At 36.3% G+C, this 23,590-nt stretch overlaps 1 protein-coding gene across 4 annotated transcripts in view; it reads right to left on the reverse strand.

Moving 5' to 3' along the window:
• Nucleotides 1–1,457: 1,457 nt before the first annotated feature.
• The window catches only part of GABRB2 (gamma-aminobutyric acid type A receptor subunit beta2), a 162,219-nt gene continuing 140,086 nt past the window's right edge, over nucleotides 1,458–23,590 (reverse strand). For 3 of the 4 annotated variants that reach the window (XM_048319465.1, XM_048319463.1, XM_048319462.1), the window contains 2 exons: nucleotides 11,150–11,200; nucleotides 1,458–7,556 (listed from right to left, as the gene is read on the reverse strand). In XM_048319465.1, coding sequence (XP_048175422.1) covers nucleotides 7,209–7,556; nucleotides 11,150–11,200 — 399 coding nt within the window. In that variant the 3' untranslated portion in view covers nucleotides 1,458–7,208. The remainder of the gene's footprint in view (nucleotides 7,557–11,149; nucleotides 11,201–23,590) is intronic. The other variant, XM_048319466.1, reaches the window with a different exon arrangement.

Genomic DNA, 23,590 nt, shown 5'->3' on the forward strand with positions numbered 1-23,590 from the left:
ATGTCAGTCTTTTTTCAGAACTTTGCTCTCCTTTTCAGAAGCTTCAGAGGAAGATGTGGTATTTTAAACAGTGAGGGAAGCAAGTAATATTTGATCTTTCCTTAACAGTCTGGAATATTTTACTTCTCATGTTCTATGTCTCCTGACAGAGTCAGCATCCTGCGCCCAGCAGCTCCTCACCTCAGTGCCAGCTGTAAGACTCAGGTCTTCCCATCTTCAACCTCTGCTCTTTCTCTGCAGTATTGGTGCCCTTTATCCACAGAAAAGAGAGACAGAACACATCAGTCATTAAAGCAGTGCTGTTGTGGGGCTGGTACAGAGAATAGCCAGGTGGACAACTTCAAAAGGAATTACCAACTGCTGTCTGCATTTCCAGACAAAAATGAGAATTTGGCAGTTTTAGCCTTTAGCAGCCTTTTGTCTGGTGGCCATTTGTTCCCTCTTCTGGTACTCCATCTGCTCCCCCTGGTTGGATCAGCCAAAGAATCAACTGTGGGAATGTGCAGCTAGAGCTACCAATAAACACCCTGTAATATCCCCCATGTAGTGATACTTGGGGTTTGGAAACAAAACTATGTATTTCCTTTTATTAGAGCTGGGGCAGCAGAGAACAAGAAAAACCAATAGACATGAACTGTTCACTCAGCAAAACCAGCAAACAAGTGGAAGTCTGAAGTACATTTAAGGCTCAAGATTCCACTAAGAAAGAAGTAGCAAAACCAGACCTGTATAGTGGACATTTTACATCTTGGGAGCACAATGAGAAACCCAGCTTCTGATCCCTGCTACGGCCCTGTCCAAAGCAGTCAGAGCCTCTCATGACCACGCCTGACTGCTCTCTCCTCTGCTCTGCTCACCTTGAATTGTTCTTCAACTTGAACCACTCCAACAGGAAAATCTCCTAAATCCACCATCCTGAAAGGGACAATAATTTGGTCATCCAGAATCTCTCCTGTTAGATGATAAGTAGGAAGAGGAAGGAATGAAACTTGGGACTTCCACATCCCAAGTCCCCATATTCAGATTTAAGACCATTTAGACTGTTTTATGTAAAAGGAAATACCATCCCCCTGCAAACAGACCCTTCCATATTTCTGTAAGGGGGACACCAGCAGCTCACCATCAGATTCACAAGTGTTGACTCTGAGGAGGCATTACTGAACTTCTGAGATTTTCAGCTGTTTCACCTCCTCTTAGCATTTCCTTACTGACCAGCACCAGGCTTCTCACTGTACATTGCTTAAACTCCCTAGACACTAAGTCCCCCAAGGGCTGCACAGGCAAATTAACACCACGTTATGGTTCCCCCTTCCCATCCTACACCTACATTTCACGTGCCTCAACACCCAACTTCTGAGTCCCTTTCTGACCCAAACTCAGAGATACTCACTTCAGATGAGAACTGAAAACTGCAGCTTTGAGAAAAGAGCCTGCCCAACAAAACACAACAACATATACATATTTTAGGTTTTCTTTATTTATATTTTTTAATTCAAGAATTACACACTAGCCAACATTATTATATATTTACATGCTGAAACTGGCTGCAATAATTTTAAATTCAAGAAAATATCTCTTATGTGCTACTCATTTACAATCATCATTTTACTACCTCATATCTCCCAGAGGTTAGTAGTCCTTTTGAGAAAGACATGAAGATCTGATGCAATGATATCCACTAGTATTTTGCATTTTCTAGCCATTGGAAAATGTGCATTATGTGCATATAAGAAAGGCTACAAGGTCATTAGTAAGGCTGATGATTACTACATTGTGAAATAAATAATACTAAGTAAAAAAGATAACTCAGAACTGTGCAAAGACAGTACTAACAGAACCATTTAAACACCCATGCCAATAAAAACGTGATAGAAGTCAAATCATAGGCAGTTTGTCAGAATTAATTATGTTTCTAATGTTCTTTTTGTCTTCAACTGAAAGAAACAGGACAGACCATGAACCATACAGCCTGATGAGTATCTGCCAAATGACAGGAACAGTGAAAACATACAAAAATGCTATCAAATTGGAATAGATGACCTCATGTCTGAAAAACATTAAAAAAATACAACCCTTAGTATGAAAGTAGAGGTGAGATTTTTCATCATTTAAGTTTCATTTTTTGTCAAAGCACTTACAAAGAAAATAATTTTATATTTATGAAATGCTAGTGTTGCATATTCTTGTAGAGATGATACATTTCAATTTTATATAACGCATATTTAAATTATTACTATTTTTACAAAGTAGAATAGGGCAGTCCTTTTGATCAACAACATTCCATTTACTTCTTAAAAATTTAGACAAAGTTCCTAGTGCATTTTACTAAGCTTTACCTTTGGTGTTAAGCAGTGACTTTTTAGATTTCCCTTTTAAACAATTTCTGAAGTGAAGATTCTTTGGCTTTGGGGGACTACACTATCTGATGACAGTCAGAGATCCTGGTTTTTTTTTTAAAGAAAAATATAAGTCTACTATTAGATACCATAAGAGATACAGATTTCAGAATCAGACAGATGCAATATGCAGGTTTCTGTAATGAAATCGCCAACAGCTGAATTCTCACTTACCCTGAACGCCTTCACCTCTCCACTCACTGGAGCAACATAAAGGTGCCTTATTTTAAGTGAAAACCAGGCCCTGTTTGTTTTAGCTAATCTAAGTACTGAGTGAGTGGCCTGAACATTTTGACCATACAAAAGAATCAACTGTGCCAGCAGGAACATTGCCACGGTGGCTATTTTACACTACAGCACTTCCTGTACTATTTTATATCTGGAGTCCAAATCTGTTTATGCAAAAGGGTGTTTAAATTACTCTGCTAGAGCACTGCAATTATTGTACTTAGTAAAAAAAAGTCACTAAACAAATACTGTATCTATCGACTGCTCATTTACAGCTTATTTAATTATTTACATAATTTTAGGACACATTAACCTAAACCATAAGTAGAATTAGCTTTTTGCCTTACCATAAAGTACAAATTAGAAGTTAAAAATGTTTAAGAAATCTGATAATATTTACACATATTCAGCTTAAATTATGGTTGCTCACATTGTATGTTCTATGTACACATACCAAAATGTTATGATCACTACTGATATAGTATTGTACCCTGGCCATCCCACCCTAGATTATTTTCTAGAAATAGTTACTATTTTTGCCATTTTTTAAATCTTGCTTCCCTAAGGAATTTGTTGATTTTGAAAACTTACTAGTGGACAATGCTGTTATAAAAAGAGAGAGAAGAAATAGGCAAGCAATGTGAGGACTAGTCTAATTCCAGATGCAAGGAGGTACAGTACTATCATCATGTCAAATGGTGCAATGCTCCATATGAATCATAAGCATTGATCTGCTGATATAGAAATGCCCAGTTACCCTGTATAGTAAGTTGTTTGGTTTTTTTCTAAATACATTAATCTTTTTTTTTTCTCAAAAATATATTCATACACTGGTTGATGGTAGAAACAAAACTATTATTAGCTTATTCCTTTAACACACCAGCATGTGAATGTGTGTGCATATATATATACTCAGCACATGTATATATACACACATATGTCCATACAGACATTTGGGGGTATGTCCATATGCACATACAGTTGGAAAATATTTCACATCTGTTCACTTGCGTTTAGTACTGTGTTATAGGACTGGAACACAGTCTAATAATTATAGTGAAAATTAATTGAGGTTTAATTTTAATGCATGTTTGTCTGAAATAAATAGGATATTTCCCCCAGGTTTAAGACCACCACTCATTTTCTCTATGCATTGTGCTTTTGTACCTTACAGATTTTATGTCCTTTTTATTAAAATGTAAGAACTCTCTGAAGAACTCTGCCACATGTTGTTATCTAGGACTCTGTTTTGCTCCCCTGGGAATGAGAAAAAAAATGGTCACAATGTCATTGCTGGAGTCTTTCTTCCCAGTCATTGAACTGCGATAGGAGAGAAACATAACATTCCTTATGCAAACACAGAAATATGTTGCATGAATTTTCAGTTCTGAAAATGTGTATCATACTTACTAGCAGTCATGTACAGTATATATTTACAGATTGAGCTCAAAGATTTCATTAAAACTGTGCCATGTTATAGTGATAATTCGCCCATGAATTTAACAAAGATGAAAAACACCTTAATTGCTGGCTATTATTTCTAATAGAACAATAAAATGTGCAGCTATAATTATATTACAAGTTTTATCTAAATTATTAACTTTGCTATTTTGTTTATTGAAACCAACAACAATTAACATGATTAAAAAGATCTAGAATATTCATTTTCGGTCAATTCTAAGGTAAAAGCAAATTTATTCTAGTTTACCTGGAGGGTAACACATAGCACACATAGCAAACCCTGTATCTCAAGTACATTGGCAACATTTCTCACTTTCACTCAAGTATCTCAGGAGTAAGTGCTCACCTTGGGCTCGAGTTACGCTTTTTCCTTGACAGTGCCTCACCAGCCTTTCTCACCCCCATCTTTTTATATCACAGTGTTAAGCCTTAGTACAAAATGATAGAATCTTTCTCTTTCACTAATTTTATACATCACATTAATAGCCAGAAGGACAGGGTAAAAGCAAAAGTGCTTCTTCCCCACAGATAATTTATCTTTCCTAGTGACACCTGAGCAGAAACCAAACATTTTCTTTCACCCTCTGAATAGCAACATCAGAGAGTATTATGGCTTGTACTTTAGCTTCAGAAAAGTGAATGTGCAGTTCCAGGATTCGATCTTTGTGGGTTTTGTAATGGCTGAAGCAGTTATCAATGTAGAGAGCCAACATATTCCCTGTAGGGTTTTATATTTGATGTGTATCAACCACAGACAGGCTGTGAGCTCCCTGCAGTTACACTCTGCTTCTGTGAAACAAAAAAAGGAGCTGGCAGCAATTTCTGAAATGAAAGAAAAGCTTGTACAGAAGCATAAGACTGCTTTCATTTAGGATAATTAATACCATTTTTAAAGAACAGACTTTGAAGAGAAATACTGAATTTTGATGTGGCTCCATTTCTTAAAATTGGGAAAAAAATTCCAACGTGACTCATATCTATCAGCTGAAATCCCAAGTGCATCTAAAAAGGTTATTCCGTTATTCATGAAATGCAGTCAAAAATTAAGTATGTGAACAAAGAGAAAAATTTTGACTTGTAAAGCTAATCGCGTGAGGAAAACTTGTCTCTATCATGTTTCAGAATCCGAGCGTGGAGGCCGTGTGTGAATGTACACAACTTCCTGGCAGGTAGGGCGTACTGCAAATCCAATCTCAGGCTCCAAAACTATCCTCTCCCATTTGAACCAGAAATAAGCATATGAAGTGCTCAAAAAAAAAAGTCAGAATATTTACCTATTCGTTCCCAGAACTATTCTCCTCCTATTACTGTCATTCACTGTCAAAGGTGGGGGGAGGGGGGAGAGAAACAAAAATAAAACCACAGAAATTTGTAAGAAAATTACTCTTTTAAAGTAAGAACAAAAAAATTAAAAAAATATTTTATGAAAAATATTCTAAAGAAATTTTTTAGTACCCTGAAAAATCCTTATACTCTCTAGTTTCTTTCAAAAATTTGTACACGGATGAGAGGTAGTATGGATACAACAGATGTGGCTTTTGCTTCTTGAAACATTGTGTCAAACAATATTGGGGCTCTGAGCTAGTAAAAGCCATCAAGAATTTTTAGTTTTTATACAGTCCTTGTGACTGCTGTTTTCATTACAAAAGAAGTCCCACAGTGGAGTAAGTGACAAAATTTTGACTAATTTTTTTTTCTATTCTATTTTGCCTGTAAAAATAAAGTTCAATGGAATGGAAAAACCTCACCCTTTTAATTCAAGGAGTTCCCCAAAGAAAACATGAATTTTTCTAGTTTTTCAGTGGAAATCACCCTAAAGCAGGAAACATTCAAGAATGTACTTAAACTCTTAAAGTGATTGTGACTAATTTCTTTCCTTTAGAATAGTGCATTAAGGAAAACAAAAAGTTAAATGGTATTGCATAATCCAGACTGAGAAAACACCCTGTCAGTACTTCTTGTACAGAAATACAGAAATACATATGCTCAGATCTCAACTGCTGAAAGAGGTACAGAACCTTTAACCAACAGCAGGAAGCATAATGCTGGAAAGATGCAGACTTGGAAGAAATCACACAACTCCACATGGCTATTTCAGACTAAGGTATGTACAACTGACAACATTCATCTGCACAGTGTATATATATATCTATATATCTATATATATGCACACACTTTTATATATATGTAGCCTCCTGTCTCCTTGCCCCTGCACTTTGTAATTGTGCTGTCACTCTCCCTGCCCTAGAGAAAGGCAGTGCACCACTGGTTTTCTTCAGCCATCTACAGAATTACTATTTGGGCAACCAATTTTGGCACTTTGGACAGATGATTCCGTTTCCCCGACACAACCCAGCAGCATCTACCCATTCAGTGCTGATGCATTTTTATGCTGTCCCTACATTCCTCTATTGATCCCAAACACAGTCACTATTACTGTGAGCATATGTTCTCTCTTTAAAATACAAACAAAACTAGTGCTTCTTGTTTCAGCTTCTGTGCAAACAGCCAACCCCATTATCAGTCAAAGGTTTAGTTCTTTCAGTAAATAAAAGGAAATTCCTGAATATGGTTGGGAAACCTCTGACCATGATCATCTTGGAAAGATGATAGGCACTACTTTTCAAGTTTACACATTGAAAAAGTAAAATGTGTGTTTCATAAGCATGATAACTCAGTACACTCTCTTAAGTGTAGATGCATGCCTTGGATATGCAGTTTCCCTAGGAATGGCATATACTGCTGTTGAAATTAAAACCTGTTTCTCAAATGCTGCTCTATAATTTGTACCACTAAACTCAAATGGCTATTAAAAAATAAAGGAAAAAAAAAAAAAAAAGAGTGAGGGACAATGAGACAAGTGATTTTAAAAACCCAATTTGCCTTTACACTCAAAATGCTCTTATATTTTGTTAAGAGGATATGTCCATACTGCAACTTAACATATATATGGTTTAGCAGATAAAACCAAACCATTATAAAAACAGACCATAGAGTGGGCCAGCAACTAAGGTGTTTTAAAATAACTTTTTGTCCTGAATATAATTTTTCTAAGTCCCACTTTTGGCTGTACAACCTATTTGAAGAGAAATCCAGTTCTTGCTTCCTGTGTGGCTTTGTTTCTTAGTTCACATAGTAAAGCCAATAGACAATATTGAAGAAGGAAAAAACAACAGGGAAGAATATGCGAGACCATCGATCTATGGCATTTACATCAGTCAAGTCAGGGATGGTGATTTTCAGCTGGGATGCACGTCTCCGTAGCCTGCTTTTCTTCTGTGCCACGTGTCGCTCCAGGGCGTTGCGGCCGAAGCTGTGTCTGGGCAAACCGGCTTTCCTGTACTGGATGCTCGAAGTGTCATAGGCCAGCATTGTGCTCCTAGGGTCCCCAAGCCCCATCACAGCTTCGGAGGCAGCCATCTCATTTTTAATTTCAAGTGTGCTCAACAAAATATTTTCATGTGGATCCATCTGTAAAAAATAAGATAGTAGATTTAGTAGGAGATAAAGGAAGCCCAGTCAGTTGCAAAATGAAGCCATGCTGATAAGGGCCATATCTAACATTACTAATTTATTGGATGTCAGCCTAAAAGACTTTAAGCATAGCTGTGATTATATTTATTATCATTTATTTGTGAGCCCAAGGAGAAATAGGGCCAGTATAGTATTATTCAATAAATGGTATTTTCTTAGACCCGATGTTCAGCAAGCACAAGCAATACCTGGGAACAGAGGACATGCTCAGCTCCTGAAAGTGGAATTCTGCCACTGGGTAGGATATCTGGGGCAAATATTAAACTTTACAGGGGTTTTGGAAGGAAATCAAATGGAAAAGAATCTGCTTTGTTTTGTTTTTTCTTCTTTCAAATGAAAGCTTTTGCTCTGACATAAACTTCCAGTATTCGCAAGGTCTCTCTGCCTCTATAAACAAAGTACAGAGCACTGCACAAAAGAATGCACATTTTAGGTCCCCATATTCCAAAAAGGAGTGCTGGTTACTTGGGGAAAGGCAATGGCATAGTCTGACTATAGCTATGTGGAAACTCCATGCCCCGGTGCTAATAAATTTCATAAATACAGTGCATGCTGTGGAGACCTCACTTCTGGAATAACAGAGATCTGCAATTTCAAGCAAGGAAAAAGATATGCAGAATGTAATCACGTCAAATGTACATTGAACAGTTGTTTCAATGGGTAGATTTAGCTAATATGCATTCTTTAAAGGCAATTCAGTGAAAAAAATATTAAGGCAATATTGTAAAGAATCCCCTTAGACAATCAAGAGGATTTCAAAGATAAGGAGCTAAATTCTACTCTTAGGCACTCTGGAGTACATCTCGATTGTGGTAGGAGATTTTAAAAAGAATCCATTTATAGAAAACAAATAAAAGTTATTTAGGAAGTTCTAATTCTTCTCAGCCTTCCCTCTAAGTATGTACTTTGAATTGTGTGATAAAATATTATAATTAACTAAAAGTACTTTAAAAACAAGAATAGCTAATGAGAAGCTAATTAGTTACATTGAATTGGTGATGGTAGCAGAGATATACTCCAGGCCAAATAAGAGAAAAAATTGTCCCAGAGCTCCTTTAAGAATAACTCAGCCACATTATTCATTTACCACGTACAGAATATATTCTATGATTATTACTCAAAGTGCAAAAACTGTGACTTTTGTGGATTTCTAAAAAATAACAGGGTATTAGTGTATTCTATAATATTTAGAAACTAGCTGTCAGCAGCCGGTACCTCCCTGAACTGCCCAGCGCAGACTGTATTGCCATTATTAGACCCCCTATGTAATATTTACCATGGCAAGGTGAGAGAACTGGGTTTAAACCAGCTGCTTTTTAGTAGCACCCCCTGCACAGTGTTATGAACTGAGAAGTCAGATGCTCACAAAGGTACTTTGGACCTACTGAAACACTGTCATTTGAGTGATTACATCTGTTCAAGATGCACGAAAACTGGCATTGCTGAGATGCCAGATTTCCCTCTCTCTCACTCTTTTCTCCCCAATCTGTGTGAGTTTGCACCCCTCTAGTTTCATTATATTTTAGTTTTAAATCAAATGTCATGACTCAATGTGAACTTTAATTTTTGTTTGCTTTTCATCAAAGCCACATGAAATTTTTGAAATTCCTAGTGTGTTAAGGAGATCAATCTTTAGTTGAAAAGCACTGGAAAAATGGGAAAGTTGAGCTGGAACTCAAGAAAAATTCCTTTAAGAACTCTATAGAATGATATTGAGCATAGTGAGGGAACACTGCTTCTGTCCAGGAAGGCCATCAAATCAGTTCTCATCTGCATGGGACAAAACTAAGGTAAAAGTAGTATTCTGCTTTTGTAATACCAACAAAAGCGTATATCTGCAAAAGGTTTCAAATAGATCTGTGAAACTTTCTCAGGATGGATTTCAAACATTTTTTTTCCAATGAGTGCATATTTAAAAAATTCTTTTGTGATTTTTGGGACAAAATGAAAGGGGACTAATTTTTGTTATTAGATCTCAGACCAATCGTAAGACTCCCAGGGTCCTAAAAATAAAACAATTAATTACAGGCCCTTGGCATTCATTGATCCCAAAATGTCTAAAACCACAAGAGGTAAGCTTCCTACATGAGGGGTGCAAAGTCATTTGGAAACTACATCTTCTATATTTTCATATAACCTCAAGAAAAGAAGTTTTAGTTCTAGTGACATCAGGGGAAGTTTGATATAACATCCACTAATGTAATGGGTTTACCCCTTAGCCCAGAGGCTGGGTTATTTCACGTCAGTGTTGTGCATTCTAGGATACTACTTTTGGAAAGATTTTAGGGCAAACAAATTTTTTCACATCTTAAATCTTCTTAGGATGAATCTACTTTAAGCATTTTATCCTTTTGATCTGCAATGATATTAGAAATTTGAGTGCTCTTTACATATTTGCATACATTCTATGCAACACACATGCAAGAAAGGCTATTTTAGTCTACTAGAGTTAGACACAGACATGTTTCAGTGACATGATATCACTCCAGTTAACTTTTTTTTCTTAATGCAGCAACATGGTGCAGATATCTGATAATCTTGGAAGCAGTTTGTAAGATTAATGATGCTGGGCAGAAAAAATATTAAGCAATGTTCTAAACTATCTTCTAGGGCAAAATGTCTTCTTCTGTATATATCACACTCATATCAGAGTTGAAGTACATCATTTTTCAATATTACAAAACTTTTTCAGAAGAAATAATGGAAAATATAGTAAATATTAGTGATGGGCGAACCTTCAAGTGTTACAATACCCAGGTAAACACCACAAAGTTCAGGTGTTTCTTGAGCACAAATTTGACCCTCCTGCATCTGGAACAATAAATTGACCATAAGAATAACTGCATTTTTTCATGCTATTTTGAATTTCCAACCCAAAGGAACTCCTAAAGTTCAAGGAAGGAAGGAAGGAAGGAAGGAAAGACGGAGGGAAGGAAGGAAGGAAGGAAGGAAGGAAGGAAGGAAGGAAGGAAGGAAGGAAGGAAGGAAGGAAGGAGAAAGAAATTACTCTAACTCTTCAACCTTTGACAAAAGGTTCCCTGTCAGATTAGAGAGAGCTGGGAATGTTTTTTCCACCAAGTAGATTCGCCCAACTCTAACTAAAACATGCTTTTGTAACGAAGTGATGCCTGAGATAGAATGACAGTGAATTACATTTATTGTAAGCACCACCCATTCAAAAGGATCCCAAAGCGCTTTACAAGCATTAGAAAGAAGAACCACTTCACTTCCCAGTGAAGCACAATCACCTCTGAGGTGAAATGTGGTGACTGACAGTGCAGAACAACAAACTTTATTTTAGTTGAGGAAATGGAGAATGTTGTAGCCAATTGAAACTATGGGGTGGGTGAGTGGTGGTGGGAAATGTTGTGTAAGCAGAACAGTTACATAAATTGATATTTGGCCAGGTGCTTGGAGTTGAGATGACCACACTATAAAAAAGTGCCATGGGATCTTTAATGACCATAACCGGTCAAGACCTGAATTGTAAGTCTCTGAGGATAAAAACATTAGAAAACAATGAAAGATACCTTTGTTGAATACATTTCTGGACAATGATATGTGCCAATTATTCTTCTGTCCTGTAAGTTAATAAAATCAAGACCAGTTTCCTTAGAGATAAGGCAGCTATTATCTTTCATTTAAAATTAAAGCACTGTAGGGTAATAGTAGGACAAGTAATTAAAATATATAGGGACCTCTAAGCCAACAATTAGCATAGGTACATTCTGGCTTCAGAGGTGCTATTACTGCCTTGCTCTGCTCCTCAAGGTAACATAATGTGATGTAAATGTATTTTTTCCAACTGGTCATTTGACCAAGGAAGATATGATGATATGAAAACAATTATTAAAATTATTCTGGGGGGAAAGTAAGTGTAAAAGTGGTTTCAAAAGGAGGTGGAAGAAGGTTAAAAAGATCTCTTGGATTGTTGAACCATAGGTTGGTTCTGAAGGATTGTTCAACCATAGAACTAGATCCTTTATGGTGAACAGGAGAGTTCAAACTTAATGGAGAAATTCCCAGGGACAAGAAAGGAAGGGAGGATGAAGATGAAGAAAAAGCAGCAGCAATACTATGGAAATAAAAGATGAAAGCAGAAGTGGAGGAGAAATGACCAGAGCTCAGCAACCATGCAAGACACTGGGGTTTTTATAAAGCAGTCTTAAATGTGAATGACAAAATATATGATGCAAATGATATTCATTTATAGGTCCAGGTCAAATGGAAGAAAAGCTGACTCTGGAGCCTTGAAAGAGGCCATGACTTTTTTTGATGGTCTCAAACAAAGGGAGTACAGAGGAAAGCATAGAACTGTTACCATTATATATTCTTCCTGATAGCTAGAAACTCCAAAATGATGGCTTTCTTGAGGAATTCCTCTTACACTAATACATTAGCAACTGTAAAATACAAGGATATTACAACTCCCACACACATTCATTAGGAATCCTCCAAGGATGACCAGACATCTGAAATTATTAACTTTCAGTAAATCAGCTCCTTGGCGATTATGCTTCGCTGTTGTGCCAAACACAGTTTTATAATATGAGAGAAATTTATATTGATGAATGAAAAGATATAACATTGACACTTCTCCTTTCTCATACACTGTTCATTTTCACCTGTAACCTTCAACTACAGACAGGAACTGATGGCTCATTTTATGGTAGAATGGCTGAGAAACTGTGTATAAAGTAGTAGGGATGGAATTTCTGATAGAAAAACGCTTTGAAACAAAACAGTTGTAAATTGAAAAGAAGTATATTTTTGTTAAGTAGAACTGCCATTAGAAAAAACCAAAAATCCGGTGAGCTAAACCATGAAATCTAAACTGGAAGTATTCAGTCTATTACAAAGGTTAAAACCTGAAATTTAGGATTTATATGTCCTGTGAGCTGACATTATCAAGAAATGAAGATAGAAATAAAGATCCCTTTCTTAATGAAGACTTACATGACATGCCTAGATATATAATTTAATTTCTTATAGATAAAGACCTTACTATCTGTAGCATAGTTTCCCACCTCTTGAAAGCTGAGGTTTGCTTGGAAAACCAGTAACATCCCATTCCTGACTAGTCACAGTAGCTCTAGCAAGATCAGGTGAAAATATGATGTGCACTTTACACGTAATAGGGATTTTCCACCTCATCAGCAAGGTTTGACTTATTGAGTGGGAACCACTGGGCTCTAGGGATTGCCCTGACTACACAGGAAGTGTGTGGCTGGTAGATAGCTCTGTGTAAGCTGCTGCTGGGTTCACTCTGGAACACAGTGGATTTTTCAATGGGCGCCTGCCTAAAGCTATACCAGTATTTTTTACATGATAAGCCAGTCTGCTAAGATAAAGCTATAGAAATTTATAAGACACAAATGCCTAATATTTCAAAATGTCCATATGTGAAACATTGTCTTTAACAATGCAACAAACACTGCATTTCCATTGTCTGTACAAAACTCAATTTACTGTCACTATTGCAGTTACTGTTTATGAAATGAGGCTAGCTGCATTGTTATACACATAAGATTTGGGTCAGGCTGTAAAGAATGCAGTTAGAGGACAGTAAAATTGGGTAGACTTATAATTTCAGGTTGCTTCATTTGGTTTCAGGTCAGAAAATTCAGAGAAACTCTGCAAATTACAGAAGGATTTTCTTCAGGTTCTTGAACTTTTTAAATACTAAAAATCTAAGCACACCCTGCCCCCCCCAAGAAAACTGTAAGAGTTAAAAAACAAAAAAAAGGGTGCGGAAAAAATACAAGTTCTGAACATGGAGCTTTAACATTGCTTTAATACTTGTAAATCAATTTCTAGACATCCAGTTTTACCTTCTGATAGATGTGATTTCTTGATTATTATCATTAGTAGCACATCAATAACTTAGTTGCAAGTATTGTAGGATTCTTGAGAAATGGTTGAAAATTTAACTTCCTCTTGGTATCCATTACTTAAACAAGGGATTCTGTATTTAAGGCACTGAAGAATGAGTGCCCAGATAAAATGTGAGAGGCTAAAGCATCTTTGGTTTGATGGCATTTGAATAAAACCCATGAAATATGAACTTGTTCAAACTGCTGCACAGAATCCAATAAACTTGAAGTTTATATCAACATCTTCTCAAGTACAATTTTCTGCAACAGTTTTTTTACTACTGAGACATTTAGGAGGAAGCAAAGGCAGGTGATCTGGAACAGAAGACTTCTGGGGTAGCAATTAACAACAGTTTAAATCCTACTGTTTCACAAAATCGAAGGTGTTAGACAGTCCAGATTCCTACTAATAGTGCTCTGATTAAGTTGTTATTTCTTTGTTAAAATATCATCCCATTTATAAGCATAGAATTAATTTTCTTGAAGGTAATATAAATGAAGAATACATCGGCAAGAACCTGGATCTTAAAAGCTGCTCTCTTCCATCTGTGATAAATAAAATCAAATTTTTACCAAGCCTTCATGACAATCATGTCTTCCAATTGTGGTGTCTTACAAAATAAAATTTAGCAGATATATCTAGCACCAAAAATCTACTAAGAAACAGAGAAAAATTGGTTATATAAGAAAGTGTCATGAAAGATAAAAAATGCATCGAACACACGATTATCACCACAACTGGCAATATTTCTAGGGTATAACTTGGATATAGTTATGGTTTTGAAATATGAACTAGGCAGTAAAAATAAGTTTGTTAAGTTGCTCCTCTAGAACAGCTTCTGTAAAATATACTAAAGATGTTATTTTTCTTGTTTCAAGCCAAATATAATGTGGAAAGATCTATACAACACATCCTTGTCATGAGAGTGGGTGGAATGAATGGCAGTCTACCAGTTTCATCCATCTGACCATGATATAATCACTTGTCAACAGATTTAGACTTGTGATTTTGGGGAAGATATAATTCTTAGGCCCAGCCCAAAGACAAACATGTTCAGAGACAGCATGAGGTCCAAGGATAAAACTCTGGAGAGAAACTGCAACTAATTCAACAACAACAACAAAACTAAAAGAAAATTCCTGAGATTTTTCTATGGGAAAAATCACTGAGAAGATTTTGTTACAAAGAAAAGAAAGATTAATTTCTAACATTTTATAACAAATTTCCAAATTAAAAAAGATCTGGAAAAATATTTCATATGATCATGTTTGCTGCTGATTTAGAAGCCTGAAACAGAGAGAGTTCCACAGCTATAGATACTGCAAGGTTCGGAGGACTTGTCCTGACAATAATAAAATGAGAAGTCTTCTGCTTTAAAATTATGAAAAACAAACAAACAAAAAAGCTGACTTAATTAAAATGCTCCTGCATGATTTACTTGTACACTGATAGCCTGCTTTTTGGGGAGAGTCCAACATTTTGCCACTCATTTAAAAATGAGTGACAAGAATGAAGAAACTTTCTTGCCAAGACGTGGTTAATAATTTCAAATTTGTTTCTAAGTAAATTTCTGTGTATGCAAAATATGTATCAATATTATGTAACATTACAAAATTTATATTATACTTAATTGTTTCTGTGTATGCATTAATTCTAGGGAAAATAACTAGATTATAGTTTTCTTCATGACGTGGGGGCTTTTTGTGTCTGTATGTTTCAATCAAACTTGGGTTCAGTTAGTTAAACATATTATAGTTTGAATACTTACAAAATACATGGATAGACAGTGGTCAAAAAAAACCCCTTACATGAAAAGAATCATATTGATTTAGGCTCTGTGACCTTTATTGTTGCATTCTTCAGGCCATCCACAAGTGTTAAGTTTCTGACAACCACATTACCAGAATGTGGAGCTTGTTTTGAGAACATGAGAGAGGACAGGTATGCATATCTTTCTGCACACAGCTATAAGATACACTAAGTTCAGGGAGAAGTCTTGACAATTGTTTACACTGGGAAGAAAACAAAATGCAAGTCTCTAACACTTCTAAAAAGAGGAATAGAGACATAAGAATAAAAAAAGACAGAATTCCACATTCTAGTACAACCTTTTATCACTACAGAAGTACCATTAAAACTAGTTTCTAAGGAGTAAAAAAGATATATTAATATATAAACATATATTTCTCCCTATATACACATATTTGAGTTTAGGCATAATCCTACCCACCTCCTAATGTTTTCCTAAGTTACACGAAACTAACTCCTGGTGTCTATCTTTCTCCATACACAGAATTCTGGGAAAGAACTGGAACCCAAAAGAATTTGTAACTAAGTGAATTTACCAAGAAATGTAGGTCTTCATAGGCCAGCTTGACTGTTTCACTAAATTTAACATATGTATAAGCAATACAAACCCTAACGTCCTTTAAAAAAAAAAAAGAAAAAAAGCAAGTATTCAATTTCCGCATGTCTAAATGGATGCCTCTAAATGCATCTAAATGGATAGAGTCTTTAGAATGTGTTCTCATATAAATAAAGAGGTTGACAAACAGTTGCTGTAACAACATTACAAGGATATTTTTACCACTTAGTGACATCCAAGTATACATAATCCAGTGATCTCAAAATTCATGAGCACAACTAGGTTACCTTCTCTAGCATATACTACTTGCAGTTACAACCTATGTTTTGGATAGAAATTTTCCAGCTCTTGGCCACTGAATTAAACCTTGACAAACTCTTTAGACCTGATGTGTTTCAGGAAATCAATTCACCAAATTCCCTAGCCAGACACACCTTCTGGACTGCAGCTACATACATTTCTTCTACTTCACTGTACATAATTTGTCTTTTTTTGTGTCTTATTTCTTCACAACTTGATATAATGACCTAAAATACACCAAGGGATTTTTTTATGAACCAAAAATTTTGTTCTGCTCAGGGTCACAGGCTGTAGATGCAGTACAAAAGCAAAGGGGATAATGTGCTTTAAACAAGTGTACAGGCACTGGTCTTACATTAATTAAATATGGCATTCAAAGGAGCGCAGCTGGAGAAAAAAAGCCTCATGCAGTTGACTTGACCTTTATTCAGATGTCATGTGGAATACCAGCATGGATTGTGGAAAAAATCACCTTCTGACTGCTTCTGCAGACTTCTGTGAGCTAAAACTGGAACTTGCTCAAATTTCACTCCTATCCAAACTCTGGTTTGATAAAACACAGAGACTGGCCAAGCACCCTGTGCATTGCTCACTGTTTCATATTAAAGTTATTCCTTGAGAATGCATGAATTTAAATTTAGGAGAAAGGCTAAGCTTTTATTATCCATGCCTACTTTATTACATGTCCTTCAATAAACTGCTGTGTAAGGAATACCTTCTGACCCTGGATCAACAATCAGTCCTTGTGCAGCTTTACCTGTACTGCAAACAAAAGGCAAACTCTCCTTGGAGAGAAAGAAAGAGGATGAATTCTTTCACTGATATCTGGACAGTGGCAGCATTAGCTCCAGCAGTATAGAGCAGTGAGGATTTGAGATTTGAGACTGAAATTATAAGAGCTTCCTATTGCCTTAGTGTTTTAATACCCTGTTCAGTTTATTAACCGAGTCTGTGCACATAACCAGTTTAAAAATCCTCTTTTTACCAAAAATGTTTCATACTAGAAGTACCTCTGGTCCATAGGGTATAAAGTGCCATTCTATGTAGTAGGTACTGACTGGTTTTAGGTACCTTTGCAATAGTTTCTTCTCCCTGAAGATGCATTATATGATTTCTTCAGATAGAAATGAACAATTGCTATGAACTGAAAAGGCCAGCAGCAAGCCAGTGGTAAATCAGTGGGGAAATAAAGGCATTAGCCAAGCCTAATTGTTTTGGAGCATTGCATTGGAGCAAAGTCTATTATCTTGGGCCTACAGCCCTGCTAATGCATCTTCACACCACAGCCTGAAAATTGAGGAGAGTGATCTTGCCTGTTTGCAGTGCACTGAAAGCCATCACAAGCTGGCCTGCAAAAGGCCACAGGTACAGATCAGTGCATTCGCTTTGGGTCAGGTTAACACATTCCTTCATCTAATTCACCCCTCCTTTTCTAGAGACATATATGGATATGACAGAGAAAAAAAAATGCACAGGCTCTTCTAGTTATTCTCTAGTAAAGTGGTAAAAAGAAGTTTGGAAGCTGTCCTGGGAAATGTCAGGTAGCACACCAGCACCTGCGCTGACTGTGCCATTTCCAAGTGTGCTGTTGTAACAGAGGGCATTTCTGGCACAATGGAATAGAAAGTTCTCAGTCTCCCTGTTCCAAGAGCACCCATACATTAGACAGTGAATCTGAAAATGGGCATCTGGGGAAGTAGGGTGCTGTGGGAGCTCCATTTCCCTGCTAGATTACACAACAGCCAGTCCATCCTCAACCTACCAGTTGCGTAGTTGAAATAATTAGGTAATCACTTGTGAAACAGGTAATTAATTGCATGTTCTTATTTGTCTCAAAGCTCTGATAATGCAATGGAGTTCCCTTAGAGTGAAATATCTGAGGAAAACTATTAAACTTGTTCAGACTCCTTTCCTTGGTCAAAAAGCTGTAGGAAAAAAATCAGCAGCTGATACAACTTGAAGGGGAAGGAAGTTACCAAGTGCATCTGAGGGCAGGTTAAGCTTCTATTTGTTGGTGCCTTGCCATCTCACCTCCTTTAGCAACCCTGTGCTAATCTAGATATAACAACAGTGGGCCAGGAGGGCAATGAATTGCAAAGATACCTGTATTTGTTTAAACTTTCTTAGTTCCGTAAGCCCTTCATTAACTTTTTGCGAACACTTCTATTGTATTCAAATCTATTAATATGTGTTTAAACTCATTATCATATTGACATTCCATGTTCTTGGTACCCTAATTTTGGATTGAAAAGTGCCATTAGTCTGACAACTTCCCTTGTTCATGATTTGCACTTTGAGCAGTAATGCATTGTCCCTTTCAGGTGTGCTGACTGAATACCTTATGTAATACAAAGGGCACTGAGTAAAGAATTACTCATGATTTTAAAAATACACTCGTTATATTTTTAAAAAGTGTTTTTATTCAGAAAAGAAACCTTATCTAAACAAGCAGAGGTTAACAATGTCACTTCACATTTATTTAAAGCAAGTGACTGAATAAATCTGTATAAATAGTTTTATGAAGTGTTGCATAATACACTGACATTTCCCCCCCTCTTTTCCAGAGGAAAATTTCTGTATTACTGCTCACAATAACAGATTATGATTGCAAAATTAAAAGTAGTTTTACTTATGTGACTTATGTTATCGTGTACTTCAGGTATATCGCCCGTGCAATTGCAGCCTTCTCTGTGCTTTAAGCTAGGCTGAAAACATGTAGAATTTAACAAGTATTGCAACTGCATCCAATCTAAAACCAAACTTAAATGTATTTTACATTATGCAAAACATAACGCTGCTTTTCTGTGAAGTGGCAAATCAAATTATTTGAAAGAACATAGCTAACAAATTCTATATAAGAAATGTTACATTGCAATAATTAACTCTTATAAACCTAGATGATTTAACTATAAAGAAAAAAAATTAAATAATTTAGAAATAACTTAAACACCACCTGAATGACATACAGGTAAGAATTAAAAAGACTAGAAATGGAGAAAGGTGCACCAAATCATTATATGGTAATGTCTCTTTAAGGTTTGATATCTGAGTTAAAAAAAGGAAGTATCACATCTTGTTTCTAGGTAATATCCTCATAAGGAAATGATAGTGATGTTGAAAAAAAGACTGACCAGGTGCTCCTTAAAGAGACAGATCTGTAGCTCTTCCTTTAATGAGAGTCTTCATGTAGGAAGTGCTCCTAATACTCACAGTGAGTATCATCCCTGCTGCCTGACTCACTTCAGCCTCTGATGCTGTGGAAGAGGATGGCACAGAGCTGCTTTTCCGTGGGAATTACCTCTTGTCAAACACACAGAGGGCAAGATGCAAGAAGCACTTCTTTACAGAGGAAGAAGAGTCAGCCTTTCATTTAGCATGGCCTTAAAGTGACAGTCCTGGTTTTACCACTGTAACAGAGGTTTTCTGATCTATCCAGAGTAACAGATACAGATTTAATCGATATTGAAAAGCATTGTCACCCTACTTACGCCTCCAGAGTTGTCAATTAATGTACATATTCGTCTGGATCAAATGAGTCAGATGACCAACTGTAGAAAAACAGCTATAGAATCCAAAAGACGTAACAGCAGCACGTGCAGCTGGTTGACAGGAAATTTAGTAACACAGGAATACATATGGAAAATACAGAACTTGGGAGGCGATCAGACTGCAAATGTCTAGAAGATATATCAGACTCATCACAGTGGTCAGCACAAGCAAGCCCATCTAAACCAGAATTCCAAGATGGAAACATCCAAGGTAAAATTATTAGAAACAACAAATTACGAGTAAATTTAAAAATTAATCAAAAATAACTTGGCTCCTGGATTCTGGAAAAAATTTAAGGGGAATAAATCAGTTCTGAGAGAGCACCAAGAAACTCATTATCTGAGCTCTGATAACAGAAATGAAGCTTATTAAAATGGCTGGTGGTCTGCATAAGAAATCATTTGCTCAGGCTCTACACTGAAATTGTGATTGGGTGAATCATCTTCTTGAAGACAAAGCCAGACCTCATAGAGGAGAAAACCTGAAGCATTATATGACAGTAGCTTGTTTCCCTCTCCTAGCCCCCTTCTATCCCAGAAGGAAACAAACAAAAAAAATTACAATCAAAAGAAAATACAGGGTCATAGAGGCTTCTAGACAAAATCCTTCTAGACCATTTGTATGTAACTACTGAATGAACAGATATGATATATGGACTTCAGTAAAGTCTTTGGTACCTTATCTTAAAACCGATGACATGTCCCAGATGCATGTACAATTACCCACAGGAAGACAGGTGAATGATATTGGGAAGCCAGAAGCTGGAATTTGGCCCTGTATTTTAATGTATCTGTTAATCATCTTGAAGAAACACAGACAATATTAGCATGAAAATTCATGAAATGCAGAAGACCAAAAGGACGCTAATGACAATCAACATTCTTATCTAAAATACAAAAGTTCACAGAATAAAAAGACATAACAATGGCCATATATACCATACTTTATGACACACTAAGTCCTCAAGCAGGTGTAGGACACTCCCAGGGTACCTATCCTTATGTACACTTGCAGTACTATGCCAATCAGAACAGAAGAAACTAAGAAACTTGAGACTACCAAGGCAAGAAAGGCATTTCAAGACATAAGATGATAAACTTGAAGAGAGGTGAGGAAATTACATGATTGCTATCTCAAATAAATGAAGGATGTCTAGAGCAAGAAGAAAGCCAGTCATTTACCTACAAGCAAGAATATGATTGTTTACAGGAAGAACAACTAGTCTTGACAAGGCAAAAGATGATGAGTTAGACTAAAGGAAAAAACTGCTAAATGCAGCTCGAGAAGTTTCAAGGGTAGAATGATGATACTCACAGCCATTTTTATCTGAACTTACTGCAAAAGGAATCAAGCAAGTCCAATATGATTTAACAAGTCTGTGGCAATGTATCTGCTGGTAACTGAGTCTGAATCTTCCTTGAGGTTTTTGTTCTTTAAATTTCTGCATGATTTTATTACTCGGGTTTCAGTATCCAAGAAGCAAATCAAGATATAGGCCCAATTCCTTTTCTACCTTTCCATTACCCCAAACAGGATCAACAGTCTTTGAAAATGGAGTATAGGAAGTTGCAATCTTATGCGATGATTCACAGTAGATATATGGAAGAATTTTTTTTAAATGAGCGTGATGAAACAGTGGAAGAGGTTTCCCAGAGAGGTGGTGGATGCCCCATCTCTGGAAACATTCAAGGTCACATTGGATGGTGCCCTGAGCAACCTGATCTAGTTGAAATGACCCTGCTCATTGAAATGGAGTTGGAGTAGGTGACCTTTAAAGGTCCCTTCCAACTCAAACTATTCCATGATTTAAAAAAAAAGACAGAACAAACCCCAAACTACCATATTTTGCATATGATATGAGTATGATATGAAATTTCAAGAAAGATTTGGCCACAGTTTCATCTGGAATAGCCCTGGGGAAGCTCTGCAGCCAGCCTGATGGAGTTCACTCAAATGGAAAAAATAGGACATTCTCCTCCTGAGTCACCAAATCTCCAAGAGATTGCAATGGATTCAGCAGATACTGCAGTCATAGAAAAACAGCTTTCATTGCGCTTCCATAGTGTGTTGTAAGCTCTCTAGTATCTTCTGAATAACACCAAGGAAAAATAGAAAGACTACCACTGACCATGTCCACACTGGAATCTCTCCATGAAAGAGAATTCAACAGCATAAAGGGAGTATGAATTAACTTCTCCTTTGATTTTGCAAGCAGTTGTGGATGAGAGTACTGATCAGCACTTCTCCTCTAACCACCTTCTCTTGATTGAAAGTTGTATGAAATTGTTACCAAAGAAGAGTGTTGGAATTGCAAGAAATCCATTACAGATTTTCTGGTCTATAAAGTATAACCAAAGATGCTGCACTATAAACAGCAGTTCCAATAACTATTTATCCAACTGTTTTACAGTGTCAATGCCGAATGCAGTAACAGAAGTTGTTTTGTGTAGAAGTTTTCATCCTCATGTTTTGAGGTTTATTCCTCATGGCATTAATCTTCTCTCATATAGTATCTGATTCTGATGAATTCATAACACTGCACATAGTGATTCAAGAGGAATCTTGTAATATCACAAAAGAAAACTCATACCTTGTAAAATCAGTCCTTCACTATTGGATCCTAATTAAAGATGGAGTGTTTGTGTGGTCCCACTTCTAAAATATGTTGGTTTTTTATGAAAAACTGCTTCTGAGCTAAATTCAGCAGTTCAGACCCATTTTTGATTCTTATAAATGAAACTAATTATGTAATATTTGTCTCACTTTAATAGATAAAATATTCAGGTCCATTAAACATGCATCTTTTTTCTTGCTGCTGGTCAAACAGCAAGAACAGCTGTCAGCTCCCTTCCTTCTCCCCAGAGCAGCCTCTGCAGGGTAGGACAAGTTCTCTTATCCTCTCCCGTTTGATTCCCTGTCTATTGCTTAAAGGATTGCAAACCTGATGATTAGATCAGAGTGGATCTGGATACCAGAGTGGAACTGCCATAGACTGTTAACCATGCTGGCCTAGTATATTGGGTAAAAGGCTCAGTATAAAAAACCATACAAATAATGTAAAACTGTTCCTTGTAAATTTCTGCAACATTTGTTGCAAGTTATTGAAATTTACTCTGCCTAGCCGATTGGATTAGCAAAGCAGTTAGTGCTTTCAAATTCTCCTCATGGTCAGCAATTTGCCACTGGACTTAGGCTATTCTGTTACACAGCTGAAAGATCTATGGTATGAACAAGAATATTGAAAACACCACAAGTGAAACAAAGTGTACAAAAACATACCTCAGCTAGTGGTGGCACTCTGATACCTATGCATCTTAAATTTCCATTGATGTTAGAAGAAAGATTTCAGGTAAATGCAGGTCTAGTCTTATGAAATTACTTACAGGGTAGTTTATAGCATTTTTTAAAGTGAAATTCAATTTAAAAAAAGAGAAAAAAACTTGACAAATTAAATAAAACCTCACAGCTTTTTTTTGCATTGCTGAAAAATCACCAATAGAAACAAAACCATGTTACAGTGTCTTCATGAACTTTACAATGGTAAAAGATGATACATTGTAATATAACATCAAAATTAATCTCATCATTATGAGTATGCCTTCAATCATTAAAATATGTTTCTCTCCAGTCAAAAAGAAAAAAATAAACCAATGAATGGATGAGATCTGAGCCATGGCAATATAACTCTCCATCTTAAAAGACTATAAATTATAATATATAAAACTATTTTATGCTATCAACATGTGACGGATTTTTGGATGAAAATGTTCTTCTGTCTGGAGGCCCACTATGTGTGTAGAAGTTCTAAACAAACATTAGGAATTTCACCACTAGAGCTGTGTGAAACTTAAGTTTCCAATTGAAAAATAATCCCTTGGTTTTT

This window comes from Corvus hawaiiensis, chromosome 15 (genome assembly GCF_020740725.1).
Source record: "Corvus hawaiiensis isolate bCorHaw1 chromosome 15, bCorHaw1.pri.cur, whole genome shotgun sequence".
Taxonomy (NCBI): domain Eukaryota; kingdom Metazoa; phylum Chordata; class Aves; order Passeriformes; family Corvidae; genus Corvus; species Corvus hawaiiensis.